Source organism: Nasonia vitripennis (assembly GCF_009193385.2).
Source record: "Nasonia vitripennis strain AsymCx chromosome 1 unlocalized genomic scaffold, Nvit_psr_1.1 chr1_random0012, whole genome shotgun sequence".
Classification (NCBI taxonomy): Eukaryota; Metazoa; Arthropoda; class Insecta; order Hymenoptera; family Pteromalidae; genus Nasonia; species Nasonia vitripennis.
In genome coordinates, this window is record NW_022279600.1 from 366,249 (window position 1) to 394,029 (window position 27,781).

At 36.2% G+C, this 27,781-nt stretch overlaps 3 protein-coding genes across 10 annotated transcripts in view; 1 reads left to right on the forward strand and 2 right to left on the reverse strand.

Annotated features, from left to right (window-relative positions):
* Positions 1-3,728, reverse strand: part of LOC100680454 (cyclin-dependent kinase 14) — a 132,342-nt gene extending 128,614 nt beyond the window's left edge. For 2 of the 8 annotated variants that reach the window (XM_031921511.2, XM_032601411.1), the window contains exon 1: positions 2,742-2,959. In XM_031921511.2, the coding sequence (XP_031777371.1) occupies positions 2,742-2,841 (100 nt within the window). In that variant the 5' untranslated portion in view covers positions 2,842-2,959. Of the gene's footprint in view, positions 1-2,741 lie in introns of all 8 variants that reach the window. The other 6 variants (XM_032601408.1, XM_032601409.1, XM_031921512.2 and 3 more) reach the window with 6 other exon arrangements.
* A 14,629-nt stretch (positions 3,729-18,357) lies between these two features.
* LOC116415897 lies at positions 18,358-19,882 on the reverse strand. Its single transcript, XM_031921521.1, has 2 exons — positions 18,754-19,882; positions 18,358-18,669 (listed from the first exon to the last, which is right to left on the reverse strand). The coding sequence occupies exons 1-2, from the start codon at positions 18,858-18,860 to the stop codon at positions 18,369-18,371; spliced, it is 408 nt and encodes a 135-aa protein (XP_031777381.1). The 5' UTR covers positions 18,861-19,882; the 3' UTR covers positions 18,358-18,368.
* Positions 19,883-26,260: 6,378 nt separating this feature from the next.
* On the forward strand, positions 26,261-26,904 carry LOC116415883. The gene is made up of 2 exons (XM_031921477.1): positions 26,261-26,625; positions 26,705-26,904. The coding sequence occupies exons 1-2, from the start codon at positions 26,261-26,263 to the stop codon at positions 26,901-26,903; spliced, it is 564 nt and encodes a 187-aa protein (XP_031777337.1). The 3' UTR covers position 26,904.
* The last annotated feature ends 877 nt before the right edge of the window (positions 26,905-27,781 follow it).

Genomic DNA, 27,781 nt, shown 5'->3' on the forward strand with positions numbered 1-27,781 from the left:
TGTGTTTAAGTTTTGTTTGCAAAAATACGGTATTGAACCAAACCATTTACCATGTGCACACTTTAACATATACGTACACAGGTTAAATATATACAATAATATATACTCTCCAAGAAAAATGCGGTGTACCGTGTACCATTTGTTGTCTACCCCGGATGCAAAAGTCTAATAAAACCTAATAAGTCTGAGTGCAAATACCTAATAGGGAAGCGATTCTATACAGTATTTGCACCTGGACTTATGAGGTTTTATTAGATCTTTGCAACTAGGCTGTACACGGGTGGCCTTATAATTAAGCATTCAAGGGGCAAGAGCTTCAAGGATATCAGCAATAATTACCAAATTGTCGATTACTCTACAAGCAAGTAATGCATTGTGAAAGTTATATAAAGAGTATATTGGACTAATTTTTAAGATATAATCATGATTATATATATGAAAAACCAAATTGCTGGCATGTGCAGCAAGTCTAAGACAACATATTAGTAAATATAGTAAAATTCAAGTTTTATACAGGGTTAACACAGTTTGCACATTTCTTAAATCATTAGAGAATCTTGAAATAAAAACTACTAACTTTGGATGCTTTGTTAACAACATAATCAGTGTACTGTTAAAATGTTAGGTCAGAGTCTGGGAATAAGCTAGGTCCTTTCTCTTAGTTACTTAAATTCAATTTAATGTTGCTCATGCAATAGTTAAAGATTCAAGGCTGCTTGGATTAATTAAAGGAGATAACATTGCACTTTGCTATATTCAACTTAAGACCATTAGCCAAGGACTATTCGAAAATTCTATTCAAGCCATCTTGTATCTTGCTATAGTTCCTTGGAAAATTTACTATATTGAAAATCTTTATATTGTCCGCATAAGATGGCCAGTAATTTTATATGATAGCAAATTTTTAACTTTTACAATTTACTACTAATAAAATCAATAATTTAGTAGAATTTATAACTCGTAGTTAATTACAAGGAAGGTTGAATGAATTTATGTCTACGAGTTAAATAATCAAATATTGAACTTTATTAGTCAACGTTTCGGAGGCTTAAGATTTGTAAAGGTTTACCTTCTACTCTCTAGGTACCTTTACCTTCCTTCTCAAGACACAATTGCATTGTGTAAAGATGCATACAGTCAAGTAACTAACTAGCTTAGTCAGTGTTATTTATATATACTGGAAATTGGCTTACACTGTAAAAAACTTTTTCGTAATATTACTAACCCAGTAGTAAACCAAATGGTCCTACGCCCAGCACAGTAAATTTACAACGGTATATAGTAATTTTACTATTTTGCATGCTATAATTTTACAATGGCGGTAGTATTTTCACACTGAACGCGAGAATCTGACCCCTGTAAAATTACTATGCTAAGAGTAGTAAAATAATCCGACCTATGCTGGGCGAAGCAATTTTACAACAAGGATAGTAAAATTGCTAGATTTTTATAATTTTACGTAGCTGATCGTAGTAAAATTGCTATACAAAGGGTTGGAACCTCATGTAATTTCATTACTTTTTAGTGATTTTAAAAAATAATTTTTTACAGTGTAACGTGTGTGCTGCACGCGTTGATTTTGTTGTTGTTGAACTCTCTGAAATTGCTCCCTATTTCCACTGTACTCACCAATGAAATTTTTTGATAACAGTCTGAATTGGCTCTGCAAGAGCTTTAATTAGATATTATCGCAATCTCTCTTTTAGAAATGGAATATCTGAGTGGCCAAAGGGAGTGGAGGAGGAGAAAAGGGAGGCTTAAGCCTCCAAAACGTCAATTAATAAAGTTCAGTATTTGATTATTTAACTCTTAGAGATGGATTCATTCGACCCTTCTCGTTACTAGTGTTATTTAAAAAAAAAAGTTATACTACTCTAACCTCAAAATCACAACTTTAATGTGAATTTTCAGCTCTCGTAGTATAAACTATCGTATGTAACTTGTACATAAATACAGTATTTTCAAAACTCGTTACAGCACGTGCCTTTGGCTCGAAAATACAGTCTTTCTGTACCCGTTGCAAAATATACTATAAAAGTAGACTTTGATTCAAGTACCAAAACTATATATGAGTGTGACAATCTCAAAAATGTAGAATCAACTTTTAGCACATATATTCTACGTTTTTTTTTATAAAAGGGATGAAAAATGCAATTCAACGCACATCGTATTAAAAATTATTTATTATAAATGTTCTAACCCACAGACATCACAGCTTGCATTTGTACACGAATTGTACATCAAACAAAATCATATATTTGTTTCTAAGCCCTAGGTATAGCAGTTTTTTTAAACTTTGTGGCAAAAGAAACATACATTTTTTTGTATATTATGTACATGATGTATCAATATATTCTAAGGCCCTTAAGCATTTTCTTAATCAAACCTATCAATTATGAGGAAAAAAATACATATATTCCTTACACACATGCATGTGTGTGTGTTTATTTCTTGTGCAAAGATAAGAAATGCTTCTATAACAATACAAAAAATATTACCCAAAACATTAGATAGCATAAAAAATCCCATCATTTTTACTTCAGTTAATTTATTTCAGTTATGATATTTTTATAAATGCTTACATCAAATCTAATAATAAACACAATAATAATATCAATGATATTTATTTTAATCCTCACTATTGCAAACAAAATTTCACATAATTATATCAAACTACAATTTACAAGGTTATTATACCAAACTGATGTATACAATGCATTGTAAATATTCTTTTTGAATACCTTTACGCAGTGATAGTAACAAAAATAGTGATTTGCATCGTTCAGTTTCCAAATTAACAATTAAAAATATTATTAAGATATTCATCAAATCAAATACCATCTTTGCTTCTTGTCGCAGCAGAAGTTTTGTCTTGGCAGTACATGGCTATTTATCCACAACGCACATGACATAAGTGCTTATGCAGGATACATAAAACTTAACTCAAGTTATATCGCCAAAAATTTAGATTTTTACTAAAATCTATATTATGCTTTCTATAAATACTGTTCAACTGGATTCCTTTTATTTTTATTTTTATACTTCATAAAAAGCAGATTCATATTTAATATTTTCCATCAAACAATTGAATACATCAAGAATTTATAACAACCATTAAATACACGCGCATTCAAAGAACTAGAATTATTTATTTATTCTTGTAAACTAACGGATACGCTCCACCGCTTTTCAGCCTCGGTTCGGTTTCTTGGGCTGCGTCCACAATAAATAACCGTATACGTTTACGTACTGTCAGCAATGCTACCAATCTACTGGAGCAGACAGCTATAAAAATAAGGAACAGACTTGTTAAAGAGTATAACCTACCCTACTGAAAAAAATCAGATGACAATCAACTGATGATAGTCTAGTACATTTCAAATTTATCAATTTTTCCGGAGAGCATATTTCAAATACTTGAAAAAGTGGTAAATTTGAAATGTACACATAGTAGTCTTCGTTAGGAACAACAATATAATGAAAGTATACAATTTTTGTGAAAAAGAACCCGCGATAAATACATTTTTGCAGTTTTTTGGGGCTGCTGAGTGCTGACGCAATGGAGTTGCTGAGAAATGAACAGTCTGACTTAGAGGATTGTCATTGATCTGTTAAATTTTGCCGAAGAGTTAAATCATTGGTTATGGCAATGAATAGTCGGACGCCTATAGATAATTTAAAACCTGGAAATGCAATGTACAAGGTGCATACTTTACTATTGTCACGGAAAGATGGGGGTGCAGTTGACACCGAATAAACTGTATACATAAATACCCTACACAAACACATTTTTCTATACTAATAAATTCTATACAATCATTCTCTACACCTATTTTTTATTATTTTACTACACTGCAAAACTCTACACAAGCGTATAACCTTTTATTGCAAAAATGATGTAACAATAGGTTGTAACGGGGCGATTCGACCCGACTGAAAATAATCATATGATACTTCCGACCGAATTAATCCTCATATGAGAATCATATGAGTGTCGTATGATATATTGTGAACACGTGGCACTCACTAAGCACTTGAGCGGTGTGCTCTTTTAATTATTAAAGGTATGTGTTACAGGTGTGAGTGTTTTAAATGTAAATTTAACAATAATAATTTAATCGTGTAGTGTGGATTTCGTTGTGTGTGTGTAAAAGAACTAAGCGCGCGACAATTCGAATGGCGCGAACAAACCAAGACAATCTAGAGGTATGTACATTTGCGTCATAAGTATGATATAAAATTATCCATTTCGCAACCTCTTTGAGCTTTAAAAGCTTTGCAAGCTCTATAGCGAACAAATTTTTAATTAATGATGATTATAATTAAAAATACTTTGTCTCCATTCTATATTCCTGGCCGTAGTACTTACGCGATTTTACGTGCCCAAGCAATCGAAAAGTGACATTTATCTGTCCGAGCAGCGGACGGGAAATGACACTTTCCAGCCGCTGGCCCGTAAAAAATATTCATTATCCGCGTCGTTGATTGTTATTAAAAAAAATATTTTTTTAGCGATTTTTGGAATGATGCGACATTGTTGTGGGTCAAATGATCACCCTGACTCAGCACTTTTTATACAGATGTATAATATATACACATATTCCTTGATTAAACCACCCAAGAGCTCCAATTTTTCTGGAGGGGAAATCGTTGATGTCTTGTTAAGCACCCTGGTAGAAAAGCACCTATTTAAAATGGCCGTAAAGGCAAAAACTGGCTAAGTAAAATATAGAATTTTATCGACTTATATCGATGTTATCGCGTTTTATCAAGTTCTAATGCAAAAAATAGTATTAAAAATTAAACTCAAAGTCGATAAAAAATCTTATTGATTTCTATCAACTTCTATTAACTTTTTTTACCAGGGAATTCAAACATATGGCGAAGCTCGTAAGGCTTATGTGGAATAACGTCTGCGTGGCTCAGTCGGCTAAGGTGCATGGCCGTACTTTTTTGGCCTCGTGTAGGTTCAAGTCCCCGGTCAGACAGAATTTTTTCTGATGCAACAAACTATTCAATACTTTCCTTTAAACTGAAAACTCGAATTCAAGCCTGCTAGCTACCATTTTCTAATTCCAACCTCAAACCGTGATAAGCCACGTGTAACCCAGCCGTGTTAATCGATCAGCTATAATGGGCAGTTTGTACTTAAAAACAAGCTAAGCAGATTGAATCCAAGAACTGTCCATTAAGTTGGAGAAATGCGTTACATTCTGCCTAAAAAAACTGCTTAGTTCTTAGATTCCATGCCAAGAACTACCCTACTAAGCTGAAGATTAAAAGCAATAAAATTTGATTAATTTTAATTACATTTTAATCGTTCTTAATACTTCTAAACCTCGTGATCATTTTAGAAGAATCAATTTTAATACATTTTAATCGTATAGCAATTAATGCTTATTTTTAGCATTAATTTTAATCGTTTTCGATCCGCATTATCACTAACAATTCCATTTAATCAGCTATTTTAATCTATTTTAATGTCCTTGAAATCGCTGAAAATAATGAGGCAACGTCAGGTTTAATCCAAAGTAATCGTATAGTTTTTAAAAGACTATATTATAACTAACTGTTACAATGCCGCTACCCTAAGCGGGTCTTGGGCGTTGTCGTCCAGATCGGACGGGTGGGTGCCTATCACCACTACACAGCGCGTCCTTAGGTTGCGGATAGAGGAACAGCCCCTGAGAAAGAGGTTAGCTGCGAATAAATTGAATAAGCAGCCGCGGACAGCCGATAGGAACAGGCGTGGGTGTGATGAGCCCACACTGTCGAACGCATTCATCTAGAAACACTACGCAAGCACCACAACAACAAAAACACTTCACATTATCTCTTATCTCTTTCATCACACATTACAAAAATGGGCAAAAATCCTGCTGCCGAGGAGGATGCGGGAGCGATGACAACTGCCCCGAAAGGGGATGTGTAGAATGATTCATCATCTGGTCTTACGCGGTAACGATGCCAGCGAAGGCGCGCTGCCTTGCAGGGGGGCGTTAGGATGCGAGAATGAAACCGTAGTGAGTCTGACGACGAATTGACACTGTCCTCGTCAAAGTCGGAAAGCTCTCATACTTAGTTCTAGAGAGGTATGGGGGTTATCACCTCTAGAACGGTGGACTCACCTGCGATCGGAACAGGATCCGAAGCGCGCGGGTTTAACATAACATCATGGCTCAAAAAAATCAAATCCGAACCAAAAGGGACTTAAGGGTCGGAACTTGGAATGTTCGCAGTCTATACAGAGCAGGTGCGTTTAAAGAACTCGTAAAGGAAGCTGATAGGTACAATCTAGATTTGGTAGCAATACAGGAATCGCGGTGGCCAGATGGCGGAGTACTAGCATCGGGTAACTTCACGTACCTGTATGGGGCCGGGAGTGGGGGATCTCTAGGCACCGGATTTCTCGTAAGCAAAAGCATCATACATTCGGTTAAAAGTTTCAAATCCGTCAATGATAGGCTCTCGTACATCATTATCGAAGGTGAATGGTATAGATATGTATTTATTAATGTACACTGTCCTACGGAGGACAAAGAAGAAGAAGCTAAGGATCTCTATTACGAAACTTTAGAGCAGGTAATCGACCAGTTCGCGTCTTACGACACAAGAATAGTATTAGGCGATTTCAATGCTAAAATAGGTAGGGAGGAAATGTTTAGGCCTACTATAGGTAAGGAAAGCCTGCACGAAGCCAGCAATGATAACGGTATTAGGGTCATAAATTTCGCGGCGGCAAAAGATCTTATAATCAAAACTACGTGTTTTAAGCACAAGAACATACACAAGGCAACGTGGACATCGCCGGACGGGGCCACACAGAAGCAAATTGATCATTTCCTCATTGAAAAAAGACGTCATACTAATGTTCTTGACGTAAGGGCTTACAGAGGGGCAGATAGCGACTCGGACCACTTCCTAGTAGTAGCCAAATTAAGAGCTAGACTAGTAGCGAATCAAAATAGTAAGCGAGCAAACAAGGTAGAAAGCTTCGATATTGAGAAACTACGAGATAGAACAGAGCGAATTAGGTACCAGATAGAAATTAATAACAGGTTTCAGGCACTTGAAGCAAACACATCGCCGGAGGGGAATGACGAACCGAATAGCTTATGGGGGACATCGAAAAAACGATAAAAGAGGCCGCGAACAAAGTACTGGGTAAAAAGAAAAAGCCAAAGAGCAAACCATGGTTTGACGAAGAGTGCGAACTCTGGTTTGAAAGGCGCAAAAAGGCTAAATTAGATAGCTTACAAAATAGAAGCGATAGGACCGTAGAAGAGTATTCTAACGTAAGGAAACGGACGAGCGCGATCTACAGAAATAAGAAGCGGGAGTATCAAAAGAATCTTATTAGGAGAATAGAAACTAACAGTAAGGAAAATAACCCCCGCGAAATGTACAGAGGGATTAACGCCATCAGAAAGGGTTTTAGGAGTAGAGCGCAATTGATGAAGGACGAAAACGGGGACCTCGTAACAAATGACAACGAATTACTGTCGCTGTGGAAAAATTATTTGGATAAATTATTAAACGTGCACGAAAATAGCGAAGAATTAGGGGACGAAATTCACACTGCTGAACCCCACGTGGAGGAACCGAGCTACCAAGAAGTAGAGGCCGCGATTAAAAAACTAAAAAACAACAAAGCCGCGGGAAATGACTCTATACCAGCTGAGTTACTCAAATATGGGGGCGTCGAGCTCACTTTCAAAATCTATAAACTAGTATGTGCCATCTGGAAAAATGAAACAATACCCGAAAATTGGAAGGAATCTATCATTATACCGATTTTTAAAAAGGGGGATAAGACAGACTGCAATAACTATAGGGGTATTTCACTTTTAGCAACGTGCTACAAAGTTCTGTCAAACGTAATACAAGCTAGACTCACTCCATTCGCGGAAGATATAGTAGGGGATTATCAGTGCGGATTTCGGCGCAACAGATCGACGAGCGATCAAATGTTTACCATAAGACAGTTGTTAGAGAAAAAGTGGGAATTTTGCGAAACCATACACCAACTATTTATAGATTTTAAAAAAGCGTACGACTCTATTAAGCGAAGCAAAATGTATCAAATTCTAGTACTTCTCGGTGTACCGAAAAAACTCGTGAGATTAATTCAAATATGTCTGAACGGAAGCACGGGAAAGGTCCGAGTAGGCGGTAATGTATCAGAACCCTTCATGATACGCGATGGTTTAAAACAAGGGGATGGACTCTCTACGGTGCTGTTCAACTTAACGTTAGAATATGCCGTTAGAAAAATTCAGGTTAGCCAGATGGGCGCAACGCTTAATGGAACAACGCAGATACTAGGCTACGCAGATGATTTGGATATACTGGGGGATTGTAGGGAAACGGTAGCAAGAAACGCGGAAATCCTCATAAAAGCGGTGGAGTATACAGGGTTAGAAGTGAGTGAATCAAAAACAAAGTACATGATTGTGGATAAGCTAGGGATCTGCAGAGGGGAGGAAGATCTCAGAGTTGGGAATTTTACTTTTGAAAAGGTTAGCGAATTCAGGTATCTGGGTACGACCATAAATGATAGAAACGAGATTAATGTCGAAATAAATAAGAGACTCCATTCGGGTAATGCTTGCTTCTACGCCGTGAGTAATTTACTTAAGTCGAGGCTGTTGTCTAAAAACGTTAAAATAAGAATATACAGGACAATAATACTGCCGGTGGTTCTGTACGGGTGCGAAACGTGGGCCCTCACTAAGCAGGCGGACAACCGTTTTAGGGTATTTGAAAATAAAGTCTTGCGAAAAATATACGGGCCGCAGAAAGATGAGGAAACCGGGGAATGGAGGAGACTACACAATGATGAGCTACACAATCTGTACGCGTCACCAAATATTAACAGAATAATAAAATCGCGCAGATTGGGATGGGCAGGGCACGTAGCGAGAATGGGAGACGACCGAACGGCAGCGCGTGTCATGAAGGGCAGGCCGATGGTAACGCGACCTCTAGGTAGACCTAGACGTAGATGGGAGGACAACGTAAAAGCGGATCTAGTAGAAATATGACGGGTGGGTGTCGATCGGAGAGGTGCATCTTGGGTGGGGTTGACACAAGATAGGGCAGCGTGGAAGGCTTGCGTAGATGAGGCGATGAACTTTCGAGTTCCAAATGCCATGTAAAAAAAAAAAAATATTATAACTAAAAGCAATAAATTTTAATTATATTTGATTGTTTGTTAGTTAATCGTAATTAATGATGAGCCAAATGAAATTGTTTCTAATATAGCATATAATTGAAATCATTTTAATCATTTTTAATATTGGGAGTTTAAACTTGGTTCGCGCGCTCAGTTCGCGCGCTTGAAGGTTAACGATGATGGCGGCCAAAAAGTCTTCGAAATACACAGGGCTCTTATGGAGCTTCATTAATAAATGTAGAAATATAAACTTTTACACGATAAAAAATCTTGTCAGCGTCCTTACATACTCCGTGTGAATAGAGTGAGGCTACACCGTCGTCAAGATACATGATAGAAGGTCAGAACGTTATAAATTCTGGCATGATTAACATGTGTGATGCTCCGTAAATACTCCAGAAAAAATTGAGCTAGATTCATTAGTTGTACAAACAAGTTCTGTGAAATCTAAACTTTATCTGGTCACAGGTATATTGTTACTAAAATAAAAACGATAAAAATGACGTAGAAGTGGTGGTTGAAAAATGGACTATTCGTACTCTTGCTCAGATACTCAAAATACATTTTTTAATGTCAATTTGTAGTAAATATCGTTCCTTTGCTAAGTACTGAGTAAAAACTCAATAACAGAGATTTTGCATTTTGGAATTACAGTACTTAAGGAACGAATTAGTGCAGCAGACTCTTTTTTTAGTAAGTTTTCTGTATTCGGTACAAAAATACGTTTCGCCCTAGATAATAGTCAACTCTAGAAGTTGATTTAATAAGTTTACATACAATTTACAATAATTGTTATTCAAAAATTGACTGAAAATACTGAACTCCCATATACCACCAATGTAAACAGAGACTTTGTTGACGCCATGTTTCTTAATTCACGAAGCTGCCGCTAGTATCGCATTGCAACTTTAAACTCCCAATACAGTATTAAAATCGCAAATAATACATAATTCTATCGTTTTTGATCGTAAATGCAAATCATTGAAATTATTTCCCTACTGAAAAAAATCAGATGACAATAAACTGATAATCAGCTGATAATCAGCTGATAATCATGCCAAAACGTCAGCTGATTATCAGGTGATTTCAGCTCAGTATTTTTAATAAAGCTGATAGTTATAAATATGCGTTTATGTGAGATAAAATGTTGATGATAATCAGGTGATAATCATTCAAAATTTGTAACCTTTAATACATTTATTATAAGTTGTTTAAAATAAGTAAAATTTATAAATTTCAAATAATGAGGGCCAATACTGGTGTTACCATCAGGATGATAACACGAAAACTCTAGCTGTGAGCTCCAACATTTTTATTTTTTAACAATTAAAAAGAAATTGTTTAAATTAAATTATTGAAAAACAAAAATATTGGAGCTCACAGCCAGAGTTTTCGTGTTATCATCCTGATGGTAACACCAGTACTGGCTCTCATTATTTGATACTGAGCCGAAATCACCTGATAATCAGCTGACGTTTTGGCATGATTATCAGTTGATTGTCATCTGATTTTTTTCAGTAGGGTTTTAACTACTTATAACGCAATTAAAAGTGATGAATTTTAATTCTTTGTGATTGTTAGTTGATAAATCCGAATTACACCAATATAAAATTCGGCGCGCACTCCCTGTGACCCATCATGGCTGACCCGAAACACCGATACCGTTTGAAAGCATTCTTATAACTACGGAGCGTTCTTACTAGACTCAGTGATCGGCGATCTGGAGCTCCTAGATAGAAGTTGCATTACTCCACTCTCAAAAATTTGAGTGCATTAAAACTGTGCATCTTAGTTTTTATATTTAATAATATTTTGTAAATGTGAGATAATACATCATCGCTCCCTACGAAGAGTAGTACATTTCAGATCTCGCACCGAAGACTAGTACATTTGGTTATTCGCACCGAAGACTAGCACTTTTCACTTTTCGCCGCGAAATAGCACGTTTTACGGCTCAAATTAATGCTTTTGTAGTATGAGAAATACTTATGATAATTTAATAATTTTTGTATTAGCTGACTCTTTGCATGTGAATATTACTATGTACAACATCATCATATCGTAAACATCATCTATTGTTTAAGCATAAAGCCCCGCAGCCACTAGTGTTTTCGTGAAATGTGCTAGTCTTCGGAGCAAGGACGCAAAACGTGCGAGCCTTCTTAGGCAGCGAAGATATTATACTCTCTCCATGTAAAATAGTGAAATTTCACTGATTGATAGTGCATATGCGCTAATTTATACAGTGAAAAGTATGCAACTGCCAAATAGTGACTATTCACTGAATGAATTAGTGAAATGGTCACTGCTTAAATCAGTGAAAATGTCGGATTATAAATCGATTAGAAATGTACACTGAGGAACAAAAAAATTAATTTCTTTTTTTGTGTATTTATTTTAGACTTACTTTAGATTTGTAAAGCGTCACGAAGCAAGTTTCCGATTTGAGAGTAGTCATGTCCATCCGTTTTCCACCTGATGCCATGATAATTATGTTTGAGCCATTTGTTTTCCCTTTGCCTTTTGTCTGAGAGTTTTTTCCATGAGAAGGGATTTTTGAATGTTAGAACAATAGGATCTGCACTATTTTCCTTGAGAGGTATGATTGCTAATTCCTTTAGAATATAATCTTCTTCGGTTTGCTTGAAACCAGTCATGTCTACTGCATACTCCATTTTCCGGTGCAGCTTAGACGAGCTTCTTAACATCTCCACTAATAGGATTGTACTGAACGATGCGATCGTGTAAGATCAGACAGTAGGCTGAAGTGTTAGCAGGAAAATCTTTTTTAGCCTCAAACTCCAGACGTACATCGACAGGAGCGCTCTTGAGAGATTCGTTTTGTCGTGAACAGTCAATAACTACGAGTGGTGCAAAGTTGAGAAACGAAGACTTTGTCAGCAGCGGTGGCGGATCTCTTCCATAGTAGGATTTTTGAAAATTAGCGTACATATCATAGAGAATGGCAAACTGGTTTTTAGCTATGTCGAGGTTCATATTGTTGTATGGATAATATTGTGAATTCAAGAAAAGTTTCACATTACTCAACTCACAATGGTCAAATCGACTGGCGTTTGCAGTTCTCAATGATTTTCTCTTTGTTTGCAGTCCAAGAATCACAAAACGAAGTTTTTCCAATTGATTTGATGTTTTCACCGTCCAGGCGTGTTTAGTAGTGCTTGGGAGAAGAGGATATTCAGATAATTCCCAAGAACAGAAACACATGAAGATAGGATTATCTTTACCAATGAAATTCAATAGCTGGATTTTTTGTTTATCAGATGCAACAACATATGGCATCAACCACTCTATCTTTGATACTTTTACTTCGTAATCTTCATAAGTAGTTACACCAGATGCTACAGTACCTTCCTGGATTATTACGTTCAAGTCGCTTCTCGATCTTGTGAGAATGAGCTCATGCTTCATATTAACTATAATCTTTTTATAGTCTTCTGCAAAACCCAAGATCATACTCAGTGGAATCGCAACGTCAAAATTTCCCTTGTCATCTACGACCGATTTGATATTGTCTTGAATACCAAGCCAGCCTGCATTTTCCAGCATATCATTCTGATTCAAATTAAATGAAATCAATCCTTTCATAACACTGCTCAGACCAACATTTTTACTTTTATCTATCTCCACAGCATTAATCTCATAACGAATTTCATCAAACAGATGACAAATGCCATTGTTGACAAATTTAGTTTTAGCAAGTGCTGCTGATCCACCTTTTACTTGCAACTTTCCACATATATGGATAGAGCTGCGCGATGGTAAGAGACATAGATTTTGATGTTGGATAGAAATACGAATTTCATCACTGTTGTCAAAGCTTAATGATGAGTATGGTTGATGTGCGTGTACTTCGTAATGAGCAATAGACTCATCGAATACGACACCTGATCGAATGCTTAGAATTTCGTCCATTTTTCTGGAAGCAGCAAAGAATTATACACGTGAATTTTTTCCACGAACTTTTAGTCCTAAACTTTTCAGAAATTGAATGCTCTTGCGTGTTAACGGTTTGAGTTTCTTCGGTCGACTGATGACTGGTTGCCATGATGACTGATTTATATATGATCCAGAATTGTAAACGATGCCCATTATACAGATTTGATGTGAAGTCTAATAGTTATTTCCTCTCCTCGAAAATTCACTAAATTTCCATCCTGATCAACAATTTGAATTTGTAGATGATCTATGCACTTGACACTGACCGGTAGATATATGACGTGTGACAGAACTTCTATGATTTTATATCCCGGAGGCACTCTGGGAAAGAACTCATGGATTGTATGAACTTTCTTATTATTGATATAAGCACCTCCAGTAATATTGCACTCAACTCTGAGTGCATTGATTCTCAATATTTTCACTGGTAAATCAGAGCTTTGTTGAATGTTTTCTTCGAGAGTGCGAGGAGCAAAGCCAAGGAGACGGCCTATGGAATCGTGAGGTGTGAGATCTATCGGATGACTGCAGAGAATTTCACTTCTAAGAGTATTGTTGTTAGCTTTCAACGAGAATTCGATTCCTTTGGATTTCAAATTTGCTTGTAAAAATTTATTAATAGCATCAATCTCATAACTGCCAGTAGGAATATTAATAATAATATCTCCGTTTAAATGCAGTTTATTATTTGAATAGTCAACATTTGGAATAGAGTTAAATGATAAAAGTTCAACTAAACCCAAGACAAAATTTGTATGCTTCGGTAGTTCAATCGAAGGAAAATATTGCGCTTCTAAGACAGATGAGTTTTCTGAGAGACTCAGAGTGAAGCTATCTTCCATGACTGATCGGAAGATAATGATTCTATTCGTCAGTGAGCATCTCTTTTATAGTCTCCCAGCTAAGAAAAAGAGACAAAGATGACCACATATAAATGAGTCAAAATTTTGATATCTTTTATAGTTGTATTTCACTTCTTTCACGTTAAAATACAACATGAGATCTTTAGGAGGTTTAAGATCGCCAAAACTATCAAAATAAATCACTTCAGGACCACGTTTGCGATAGCAAACCCAGTGAGTGCCTCTATTTTGGAAGTCGTCCAAGTTTACCACTGCTGTTTCATTATGCCATGGACCATCGGGTGGTAGATTATTTCTCATGAAAACACTTCTGAAATCTGAGATTTTCATCGTATGAGCATATTTTTTTAGATCGTAATCAGTCAGTGCACGATTTGGCAAAGCTAAATCGAAGTTTTTTTTTCTACTGACTTGATGACCACGACCGATATGAGGTTTCATAAATAATCCCATTCCAGTTTTATAGGGCTTAAGATGAAGACCTTTGTCTAAAGCAATAGCTTCCATGGCCTTATTATGCCTCTTACTTTCTTCATGACTTTTTTGCGCAGCTTTAGCATCATTAACTGCTTTAGCTATTCCAGCAGCGCCTCCTGCTAGAGCACCGGTTGCACTTAGTCCTGCGAACAATGGAATGAGAAAAGGAAGAACTCCACCAATGTTTGATGGAAGCGGCAGAACACGTGGAATGATAACTTTTTTCTTTCCACCTACACTTTTAACAGCTTGACGTGCACCCTTCAAGGCTGATTGAATAACCTTGCGAGAACTTTTACTTGTTGACATTGATTTTTTAGCCGCAGTCACTAACTTATTAAATTTCAGTCCCATTCCAGTTTTTCCTTTTAATTTCATAGCATTGCTAACAGCAAAAGCAAAAGCTTTTTCGCCAAGACTAGCATCCTTAGCTCTGACACGTTGCATAGCTTCCTCAGCAAGCATCTTGTCAGCAGCTTTACGATCTCCGTTTTTATCGGAGTAAGCTATGTCGTGTTTTTTACAAGCCTGATCAAGCGGATTAATACCAGGATCTCCTCTTTTCATTCGCTTTTACAATTTAGTTCCTGGATCGCAGTATTGATATCCAGGAAGATGCATTTCAACAGGTAAGTTATTGATAACTTTATCAAGCAATCCATAGCCTTTCGGCTGTTTCTGAGATTTGTGTATGATCATCTCTCTTCGAGTGTTGATTCACAACTGACGTTCATGGTATAAAACGAGCGTTTATATTTCGAGAGCTCAATGTTATATTTTACTCTGTTGAGTGAACATGGATTTTACCGAGCAGAACGTCAAACTCCCTGTCACGAATTTTGATTTTGGAAAAGAGAAGAGAAAGAAGCGTCATGGGGAATTACTACCAGATAGTATACGAGCAGTATTCTGTGGTCCATCAAACTGTGGAAAAACAAATAGTTTATTGGCTTTAATTACACACCCCAATGGTCTTAGGTTTGAGAATTTGTATGTATACTCTAAATCCTTGAATTAGCCAAAGTATCAATTTCTCAAAAATGTCTTGGATCCGATTGAAGGAGTGTCATATCTTCCGTTCAGTGAGCATGAATCTGTAGTATCTCCAGATGAAGCCCTTCCAAATTCAATAATGATTTTTGATGATGTGGCATGTGAGAAGCAGGATAACGTCAGAGCATTCTTCTGTATGGGTTGACATAAGAGTGTAGATAGCTTCTATCTATGTCAATCTTATGCTCATATAGGAAAACATCTCATTAGAGATAATGTCAATTTGTTAGTAATTTATCGACAAGATGATGTAAATCTTAAACATATCTATGAAGATCATGTGAATACCGATTTAACTTTCAACGAATTTCGAAATCTTTGTTCTGAATGTTGGAAGAATGATAGATATGGATTCATCGTTATTGACAAAGATAGGCCGATGAATGAGGGTAGATACAGAAAAGGATTTGACTGTTTTGCAATAAAAAAGGAATTATGAGTTTCAAACTTACAGTTCAGTTGTAGACATCGCCACGTCAGCATGTCAGACTTCGAGAAAGAGAAGAATGTTCTTAGTGAGCTCTTGCGAGCTCGTGAGGGTATTAAAAAAAATACACTTTATTAAAACAGGAGAAAGATGATTTTGAAAAAGTCATCGGTGATAGTCTAAAACCAGTCATCACACCACTTGAGAAACTTGTTGAGATGAAAAGTGAAAGCCCACTACAGCAACCATCCAATCACATTTTGGATCAAAACAGCAGTAAAAAAATGAAAAAACGAATGAGAATCGATCGATCGAGTTTGCTCAACGATCAAAATAAGAACAATAAATCAAGTTTATTGGATTATACTGTTTATGATTATGATGATGATGATGATGATGATGATGATGATGATGATGATGATGATGATGATGATGATGATGTTTATGACACAATAATCAATTCTACATTTAGATCTGCGAGTGAAAAAAATGAATCAGCTGAAGACTTTTTATCATTGCTAGATAAAAGCAGTAGTGTATATGATTGATGATAAATATGTCAAAGTCAGAAATGAAAGTTATCCTAAAACGAGTGGACTGATGGAATTGCTATTTAAAAAATATCCGGATGATCTTCTTCTGAGCTCATCAGATCGTACAAATTATCGCAAGATTCTGGAAGCAACAAATGCTCATCGGAAAAAATTCAGCAAAGATGAATCTATACGAATGTCGAGAAGTAATAAATATAAGAATATTTTAGCACCAATGTTCCGCAGCACTCCACGTAAAAAGAACAGTAGCAGCGGAGGAGGACTCATACCTAAATATAAAATAGCTAAGAAAAATTCTTCCATTGATCTCGTCTACTGGGATGATCCAAACGAGCTTACTGAGAGACTTCGACTATTGATTGCCGAACGATCATCTGGAAATAATAATCACGACAATGAAATCCAGTCGATTATTGAGGAATTACGTGAAGCTGGGCATATATATTGATACGCAACTTTCTTCTTTGCATCAGTACTACCATGAGTTTCGATGTGTTTGGAAGAAAACTTGAGGGCTCGCAAGTGAGTGGTGGTCCTCCAGGCATTGGTTTCAATTTTACACCGGACGGTGATTTTGATCTAGAAAACAAGCGACTTTGCAACCTAGGACCGCCCAATCATTCACACGATGCAATCACATTGCATTCACTGAAAGTTATTCTACAAACTGAAATAAATTATATAGCTGCTAAAATTGCTGGAATCGGTGAAGTTATAGAAGAATACAAGCAGCAAGTTGAAAAACATCAATTGGAAGTGAATGCAAAATTGCGTTATCTTTATAGTACAACTCTTCGCAATTACTCTGGTGTAGATTATATCATTGAAGAAGTGAATAAACAATTAAAAGTTCGTATAGATGAATTTCCAGATAGATTTTCATCTACTGTAAAGGAAGATGGAACGTCATAGAGTAGCTGAAGAGCTGCACAAACCAGCACGTCGGCGATACAAGAGAAGAAAATATGACATACGTGATATATTTTCAAAGTATGCATGGGCCGTGCCAGTCAAGTCAAAGAGTGGTAATGATGTTACTACAGCTATGAAGTTAATACTAAAAGAAGGACGAGTACCGAAGAATCTACAAACTGACCAAGGAAAAGAATTTTACAATTCAATTTTTCAAAAACTTATGAAGAAGCACAATATACACTTATACTCTTCACATAGTACTCTTCATGCAAGCATATGCGAACGATTCAATAGAACATTAAAAAATGCAATGTGGACAGAATTCAGCAAACAAGGAAGCTATAAATGGTTGGATATTCTACCTAACTTCCTCAAAGCATACAATTTGAGAAAACATCGGACAACAGGAATCGAGCCTGAAAATGTTACACTGGCAAATGAGCGAGAAGTCAAGAGACGTTTTCCAAATGAAAAGTCGCCAGTGAAAAAACCGAAATTTAAAGTAGGAGATAAAGTACGAATAAGTAGGATAAAAAATGTTTTTGAAGAAGGTTACACGCCAAACTGGTCAACGGAAATTTTCACAATAACGCGAGTTGTAAAAACAGATCCAGTAACTTACCATCTCAAAGATTATTATGATAAACCCGTCTCTGGCGGCTTTTATGAAACGGAAATTCATAAAACTATGTATTCGGAAATTTATTTAGTAGAAAAAGTTTTAAAGAAAAGTGGTAAACGCGTATATGTTAAATGGTTAGGATTTAGTGACAAGCATAATAGTTGGATAGATAAAAATTAGATTGTATGAATTATTCAAGGTTCAAATAAATAAGAAAGCAATTGTTATTATATTTAATAATGTATTTATTCATGTAAATTGCACACAAGTTTGAACAAATAAATAAATAGTATTTAACAATTATCAGTCTTTGTATTTCATTATTTTAGCATGTGGTGAACTTAAAAGAAGTTCCACCCTGATATGTTATAAATAAACTAAGTTTATTTGCTGTGTTAGAGAGATTATTGAAAAGTTCTTGACCTTTCAAGATTGCTGATGAGATCTTTTCTGGAAGAAATATTTGAAAGCTGTCATCGATCTCGGCCACGATCTTCGTGCCGAATCTCGTCTTTACTTCCTTGAGCGCAGTCACCATGTATGCGTGATCTTTTTCTAAGTCCGTGGCTTTCTCCTTGGGCAAGAACTCGCGCTCAGCAATTTTGTTAAGTGCAGATAGATCCATTCTGAAAAGTAAAAATATAAGAATTTGTATTAGAGAAAATACTTTCTTTGAGAAGAAAAATAGTGAGAATCAGCTATGAACTTACTTGGAAATGTTAAGTGAGTCTTGGTTTCTTCTCCAAAGGCAGGTAATTTTCAAGCTCGACTGCTCGAATGTGCTCTTCACCGTGCTGCGTCGGTTGATATAGCCCATTCCCCACCATGATGTCTGCCCCTTCCATCGCTTCTTGTAGAATATCCCATCTATCGGAAGATGCCCCCTCCATCGATGGATTCCATTCGTGCATTAGCTCCTCACAAACATCGTATTCGATAATGATTTGTTCACCTGTATCGCCATAAAGTGTCACCTCCACTCGTGCTGCACTTTTTTCATTGGTCACTTCGTTCCCCCTCTCCATTGCTCTCTCGCTTTCTTCTTCAGTATTGGTCACTTCATACCCCTTCTCCACTTCCATCTCCCCCAGTCTTTCTTCTCTTGTATCAGCCATTTTTTCATCCCCCTCCATTTGAATTACAGCCAGCGCCATCTGTTCCTGAATAATTTGGTAATGACCCCAAGGCAAAGTGTCTGTGCTATGCGGTAATAAGTATCTTTTATCATCATGCGGACTTAGTGCTATTTTATTCTGTTTTTCAGTATGCACTACATGCAATTTAGAGCAAATGTTGCACTGCTCACGTTTAACAATAATTTGTTCTTCAAGACATTTCCGATAATCTTCGAACGTGATTGTTTTCTTCACAACACTCGATTGTATGCCTTTGGCTTTTTTCACAGTCTCAGATCCATCTATCAAAATACTATACATTTTGCTACGTAAACCAATAAATTCCGTCATAATCTTGCCACAGCATTCATCTTTCATTAATCCAGGCACTTTTTTATTAACATGCGGGATTCCAAATTGATTGTTCTCTTTGTAATCAGAAGTATCAAATTTGTGCAAGTCTTCTTTCATTATTTTATACATATCCACGTCAACGACTTCATATATTAGACTATCTGTGTCGGTGTAAAGGAGTTTACATTTGTCCCTAAGTCGACGCTTCATATATGAATAATGAAAATCGTATAACAATGTTTTAGACAAATCGAGAATGCTGAGACCAACGTATATTGGTTTTTTAATTGTAATACTTGTTCTCTTTAGCTGTACAGCAACCAAATTTTTATCAAAGATAGCACAACTATGAAAATTTGGTTGAGCTTCTGCTCCATATCGACTTGTAAATTTATTCACTAATCGCACATCAACGCGAGATCGTTCTCGCTCGATGTACTTACCATATACTGCATTAATTAATAACTTGTAGAAAAGCTTTTTAAACTCATTCTTGGCCTGCTTTCTCTTCTCTGTATTAAATTCAACATATGGTTTAAGCCAATCCTATGCACTTTTTTTAGTCGAAGTCCATTATCTAATACCTGTTTTAACGCAAGATAATGAATGACATACCTTTTCTTATCATTCAAAGTAGTCAACAGTTTCTTTTGCTTTGAGCTAGGGGGTGTACGATGCTCTGCACAAAAAGGCAAATCTTGATGATCATCATGTATTTCTTCAGGATACTCTAAATCTACTTCAGCAAAGTAGCCTGTATCAGAGCCTGTTGGTGCATTGAAAAAATTTGAATTCGTTTCATATTCGATCCATTTGAATTTTCCCACTGGTAAATACTGCACCATATCCCATCCATAAAGATTATTAATATCAAAATATAAGAGTGTCTTCGTTTTCTGATTCTTATCGTATGATGGTCCCATGTACGGATTGTTCGCCTTAGCATACCGATTGCAACATTGACTTATTCCTCCTCGAATGCCTGCTTCAATAAACATCAGCATATCTATATCTGTAAGAAGCTCCAATTCCACTTTTGTCATTTTTAGAGCTGCTGAAAATGTGAGACCTGGAGTCGTGTAAAAGTGTGCAGGACATAAACTATACGCTTTCAGAGATGTCTCTCAAAAACTTTCGAAGACTTCAGCTAATAATAAAACATCTGTTTTCAAGTACAAATCTGAATATTCACCCAAAGTTTTTATAGTAAACATATTCCATACTGTAACAACATGGTGATAGTCTTCGTCAATAATATGAGAATCTGTTAGTTTATTGTAAAACTCATTCTTCTCTGGCAGTTTTGTAGTCATCAACTTGTCCAATCCATCTACGAAATCATATGGAAATATACCTTTTCGTCTAAGAAGATTGATTTGTTCATCTGTAAATCCATCATTTTTAAACTCATTTACTGCTATCGGCACGGTTTCCAAATATGATGCAAGCTTTTCCAACGATGATGGTAAAAAACGCCATGAATCTATAAATCTCAGACTGATGTCACAGTCATCTATACAGGGTGTCCCATTTTAATTTACCACCACCTAAAACAGGTTAATAATTTGCTCTGAGAAAAAAATGTTTCAAATAAAATTTGTTGGGTTCGAAGGGGGGCATCTTTTGGCTATTTTAGCTGCGACCTTGAACATAACCTTCAAGGTCATTTGAAAGTCAAGACCAAATTTTCATATGAAATGTGCATATTTTTATGGCGGATTCGGATTCTACTAAAAAAGAGAAACACTTTTTGGCTGAATCATTTTTTTAAAAATCCCCAAATTTTTGTTGTAAATGGCTTTAAAAAAGTTGAAAAAATCACTAATATCTCTTATTGCCCCACCCTTTAAAAGAAGTTAAAAATTTGCTCTGAGAAAAAAATGTTTCAAATAAAATTTGTTGGGTTAGAAGGGGGGCATCTTTTGGCTATTCCAGCTGTGACCTTGAACATGACCTTCAAGGTCATTTGAATAAGATTTATCACAGATTCGGGTTCTACCAAAAAAGTAACACTTTTTGTCTTAACCATTTTTTGATCATCAATAGGTAGCTCTCCCTTTAACTGAAAAGAGAATTTGTCCTAGAAATAAGCTGTTTTAGATGAATGTTACTAGCTTCAAACAAAGACAGAGGTATCCTTTTGATCACTTAAGGCAAGACCTTCACGTCCAGCCACTTAAGGCAAGACCCCGTCCAACCACTTAAGGCAAGACCCTATCCAGCCACTTAAGGCAAGACCTTCACGTCCAACCACTTAAGGCAAGACCTTCACGTCCAGCCACTTGAGGCAAGACCCCTTCGTTCAGCTAGTCACGGAAATTTCAACGCCTCAAGTGCTCTATCAATTGCCCATTTTGTTGAATGCACATTTGTATTCTCTGCCGAAAACTTCTTTGGACATCTATTAATGTTTGTGGGGTGAACGCCTGGAATGCTGCAACAATTCTCTCCATCATATTTTGTGCCGTCGTCGGGGCTTCCGCGTAAACTCTCTGCTTCACGGCCCCCCACAGAAAGAAGTCCAATGGGGTCAAATCTGGCGATCGCGCAGGGAATTCACAGATTGGACTACCAATTCCAATCCAACTATTTGGGTATGTCGCGTTCAGAAATCTCCTGACAAGTAGTCTACGATGAGCGGGAGCACCATCTTGCTGGAACCACATGTCTCGCCTTATTTCTAGCGGAATGTTTTCTAGAAGAGGTGGAATTTGGTTCTCGAGAATATCTAAATAAAGCTCGCCGTTTAAATTACGGTCATAAAAAATTGGACCCACAACGTATTCCCCAACTATGCCCGCCCAAACATTAATTGACCACCGTCTTTGTGTACGGTGATCTCGCTGCCAATGTGGATTTTCTTCTGCATAATAATGCGCGTTATGAAGATTAACTCCTCCCATATTGTCGAACTTTGCCTCGTCTGTAAAGAGAGTCCGATTAAAGAAAAATGGATCTATGCGCATTCGTGTTTCCGCCCATTGACAGAATCTAAGTCGCCTGGCAGGATCACCAGGCTCAATGGCATGTGTAAGGTGCAAGTGATATGGATGAAATCTAAAATGACGCAATAAACGGGAAACTGTTGATCTGGGTACTCCATGCATTCGCTGAATTTGTCGCGTCGAAATATGAGGATCCTCGGCAATTACAGCACGAACCCCAAGTGCAATATGCTCTCTTGGGCCCGTCCGTCGCCTCTTCCTTCTTAAGTTACCTCCTTGAGCTCTTATCGTTAGAAGTTTAATATTCCTCCTAGTAGGATGACGAGCGTCCGGATACCTTTCAGCGTACAGCCTCGCTGCAGCCTTGTAATTGTCGTGACATTCTCCCAGAATCTTGATCATGTTGACTATCTCTACTGGCGTGTAGTCAGCCTTTATCTGTTGTAGGTAGATTTTTTAGGGAATATTTAATCTTACTAGAAATAATTTATTATAAGTATTTTTCTGCTCTGAAATTCAGAAAGTCAATGAAAACCTAATGATGAGAAGCTTTGAGGAGCTGTAAGAATTTACAAGCTTTACCAATAGAACGATAACGAAGCAAAAAAATGTCTTTTAGCGAGAAATAAAGCATTTACGAGAAAAATATTTCTTAAAAAGATGCGTACTTTATCAGAGAATCTGAATATGATTTAAAATATGTACAATTTTCATTAAAAAAACTAAGCTTGATTTTGATTCTCAGTTGAAAACATGCCCCTTACTGCTCAAACTTGCCCCAGATGATGTCAAACTTGTCCCAGTTGTGACCGTAAACTTGCCCCAGATGATGTCAAATTTTCCGCAGATGACGTAAAACTTGCCCCAGAGAATGTCAAACATACCCCGAAGATTGCAAACTTGCCCCAGAGAATGTCAAACACACCCCGAAGATTGCAAACTTCCCCCATGTGATAAAAAATGAATCAGATTAGCGTTCTAATGAACTTTGGTTCTGTTAATAAATTTTTTGGTAATTTCATTTCTTTGAAAAAGAGAGTATTTTCCAATAAAGTGATGGTTCTTTCTTAAAATGAATTTAAGGTTCGAGGTCAAGGTCATAGCCAAGCTTCAATTGCCGGAATAAAAATCGAGGATTACCGTTAAATAAATTGACTGACCTTCGAATGACCTTGTTGGTTAAGGACAAGTTCATGGCTAAGGTCATACTTGGACTTAAATTTGTAAAATTGTGTACGTTTCTAATTCCTCGGATAAAATGTAAAATTTTTAACTTCTTTTAAAGGGTGGGGCAATAAGAGATATCTAGTGATTTTTTCAACTTTTTTAAAGCCGTTTACAACAAAAATTTGGGATTTTTTCAAAAAATGATTCGGACAAAAAGTGTTTCTCTTTTTTAGTAGAATCCGAATCCGCCATAAAAATATGCACATTTCATATGAAAATTTGGTCTTGACTTTCAAATGACCTTGAAGGTCATGTTCAAGGTCACAGCTAAAATAGCCGAAAGATGTCCCCCTTCGAACCCAACAAATTTTATTTGAAACATTTTTTTCTCAGAGCAAATTATTAACCAGTTCTAGGGGGTGGTAAATTAAAATGGGACACCCTGTATACTTCGTAAATGAAATATATTTTTCTTTATTGTGAGGTATCAGAGATACTCGTCCATTCATTATTGTAGAAGTAGCTATCTCTTTCAAAATGAAGTGTGTGTCATAATTGAGGTTATGAAAGATAACCGGCACAAACCGCACAAACCTCGAATCCTTGTAATTTAAATTGCATGAATTGTGAGCTGCACCTCTGAAACTAAATAGAAAAAAAAGTCTTACATGTTGTATAGCATTTAAGTTAAATATTTGTATACATTAAAAACTAGCGTACCGTCCTGTTAGATGACAATGGTCTCGTCTCATTGGTTTTGGATTTTTGTAGAGTAGATCAATCTTTTCACTAATTCCTTTCAGTTCTCGAACAAACCATTTTGTCGGTGTCTCTTCATCTTCATTTTCTTGTCTGTATGATTTATAAACAGATAAACTGTCATCGAAGCTGCACTTTATATAATAGCCTATGCTATATGCTTCATGAAGCTGAAAAGCATTTTCATTTTTAGTAGGCTTTAACAAACATTCAAAATTTGCATAAATAACAAAAGGAACTTTTTCACTTTTATTGTAATCTTCAAATTTAAGAATTTATTCTTAAAGTCGGGCAAATTAATTCGACATTTATTTAAATTTTTGCAATCATTTTCATGCATTTCCAACCTTTCTTCACAGTAAAATATTTGTAAACACCTTTCACAGTGGTATGATTTTATATGAGATTTACTTAATTGAGTGCTTAAAAGTCGAGACAGATATTTAATCCAAACGTAGTGGTATTTAAGCAAGCTTCCGCCATCACCATGATTATTTTCTTCATTTTCATCTATGTAAAAATCTTGAATGAGGAGTAGATTAACATGTTTTTCTTTCTTTTCTTTTGTAATATGACATAGCGATACTTCAAACTTTGCATTGTACTTTTTTAATATGTATACATTTATTGAAATATCATTTAATTTTTGGAATTTCGGAACATCTTTGAGTTTCACTGGAAATTCTATATCACCAAAGTTCAGCTCGTTCTCATACAAACGATATTGATTAACTCTATTGGGATTAGTTTCACTAGGATGCAATGCTGAAAGTATAGCATACTTGAAACAATGATTATCATTATTACGAACATTAACACATGCCTTTTTCTTTTCTATAAACTTTGGAAGTGGAATGAAGGAACTCCCCTTGATTGGAGAATATTTTTTCATATTGATACACAAACTGATAATACTCGTCAGGGTCCAGCCAGAATCTTTCTCCTGGAATTCTTCAAGCTGGGTGAGAATAGGTTCTTTGATATGATCCTTGAATCATTCTTCCAAATTCGTTGACATGAATGCTATAACACTTTCACTTGTAAAATATTTAATGTCTGTCGTTTCCTCACCATTTTTTTGCATAGAAAATTCTGCGATAAAGTCAGAATTTATTTTTACAGCGTTATATTCCTTCAAGCAATCTTCTACTTTAACCTTGAAGAGCTTTTGCGCATCGTTAAAAAAACTTAGAATGTCTACATGCTTTATGTTTACAACTACACCTGTTCTAATTCGATTTTGAAACGCTGATTCTACATCTCGCCACTCAACTCTAGCTTCAGTTTCTTCCGATTGTAGACCATCTCCTTGCTGAAGATATAGTTGGAGTTGAACTTGCACACATGAAAGATGTGTCGTACAAGTTTGATATTTCTGCTTTTCTCCTCTTGCAAGATTAGCTTTGTCGATTTTTTCGTTCAATTCCTTTATTGTGGAATTGCACATGTCCAGCCAATAATGAATATCATTATTGCTCATTTCATGTATATTTGGCAAAGTATCACGCACTACTTCAACAAGGCGTTCAAAAAGTTGAAATGAAGCCATATTTACTTTTTCATTTAACACTCATAAAACAGAATTGTATAAAGAACGAGTTTCGTGTACTGTTGTGGACGAAGTCTGCTCCTCACAGTAAAAATTCTTGCTATATATAGACGAGACCACGAAAGAAAAGGAGGAAAATTTTAGAAACTACCAATGAATAGAAAGTTTGACAAGGAGAAGGGATATTTTCTTGGGAATGGATGGATTTTCTATCTTTGCTCCAAAGAGAAGTGGTCATCTTCGACATTGAAAAGCTGAGGAGTAAGTCATGACGAGGAGAAGGGATATTTTCTTGGGAGGGGATGAATTTTCTATTTTTAGACCATAGATGTTTCAAAATACCATACTAAAATATCCGGAAGAAAATGTTTATATTGTTGACATACAAGGATTTCAAAGAATTGCTGCGGATACTTTCATTTTCAAGGAAATTAGTTTTCGCAACATAAGAAAAACAGCTTTACCAACTGCTTACCTCTTCAAGTCTCCAATGCCGTGGGAAGAACTTACCGAGGAAGAAAAATGTATGATACATTGGCTAGAAAAAAGTCACCATGGAATTGAATGGAATTCTGGTGACATTCCATACCATCGACTTCAACATGTCTTACAAATCTTTACACGAGATGTTAAAAAGATATTCGTTAAGGGAGAACAGAAAGCACTGTGGTTGAAAAATTATTTGCCGAATACGTAAGTATTTATACATTCCTTCAGTTCTTTTTTTTTCATGCTTTTAATACTTCAATTTATCCACATTATTTTTTTTCAGTCTAATATGTAATGTCGAAGATCTTGGATGCCCTCCGCTCGAGAACATAAAAAGTAATAAAAATTACTTTTGCTTGCACCATCATCTTTCGATTAGAAGAAAACCATCATGTGCCGTCCATAATGCTCTTTCAATAAGAGCATGGTTATTAAATTATTTGTCTGAAAAATTTAGTCAAGACGAAGTTGATAATTATTGAAATGTACTATGAAAAAAATTATTGAATAAAATGATTTTTTTAGAAAAATTAAAATTTTGTACACAGTTGTTATTTTTTATTATAAAAAAATATGACAACTTTTATTATTAATTTGAAAAGGGATTGACATTTGTCATCACCTCTTATTCACACGTAGTCAATTTATTAGATTAGTTTATTTATTTACTTAGACTAAAACGAAGACAAAGAGCAGAGTAATTCAATTTAAAAATCATACCTAAATTTTCTTAAATATTTTACAATTTTTTCAACTTTTCTAAAAATTTCGTACACCTATCGTTAAATAAAACTTTGAATTTGGGAAAACTCCCGCCAGTGTCCGTCGTAGGTTAACCAATGGTCAGCGCTGGCGGGAATTTTCCGGAATTCAAAGTTTTAATTAATGGCGAGGTGTTCACAGTTCTTTAAATTTATTTTTTTTTATAATTTGTGTAAATTTTATTTACGTTTACATGATCTATTATTATCTCATCATCTATAATCCTCGGTAAATTGCGTTGTTGTTGCTGTGGTCGCTGTTGTTGCTGCGGCTGTGGTTGCAGCTGCTGTTGTTGCTGCTGCTGCTGCTGCTGTTGTTGCTGTTGCTGATGTTGCTGATGTTGCTGATGTTGCTGCTGCTGTTGACTGTCTGTCCTTTTCAATTGTAAAATACCACGGCGAGACCGTCTTCTTCGGGTCGCCGAGGCTGCTCAGTCATTGGGGATCGTCCAGACGAGTTAGCAGCTGGGGATAGCTGCGGCGGGTCAGCCGCCGGGGATCGTTGAGGCAGGTCAGCCGCCGGAGATCGACGAGGTGGGACAGCTGTCGGCGTTCGATGCGGCGGGTCAGCCACTGGGGATCGTCGAGGCGGGTCAGCT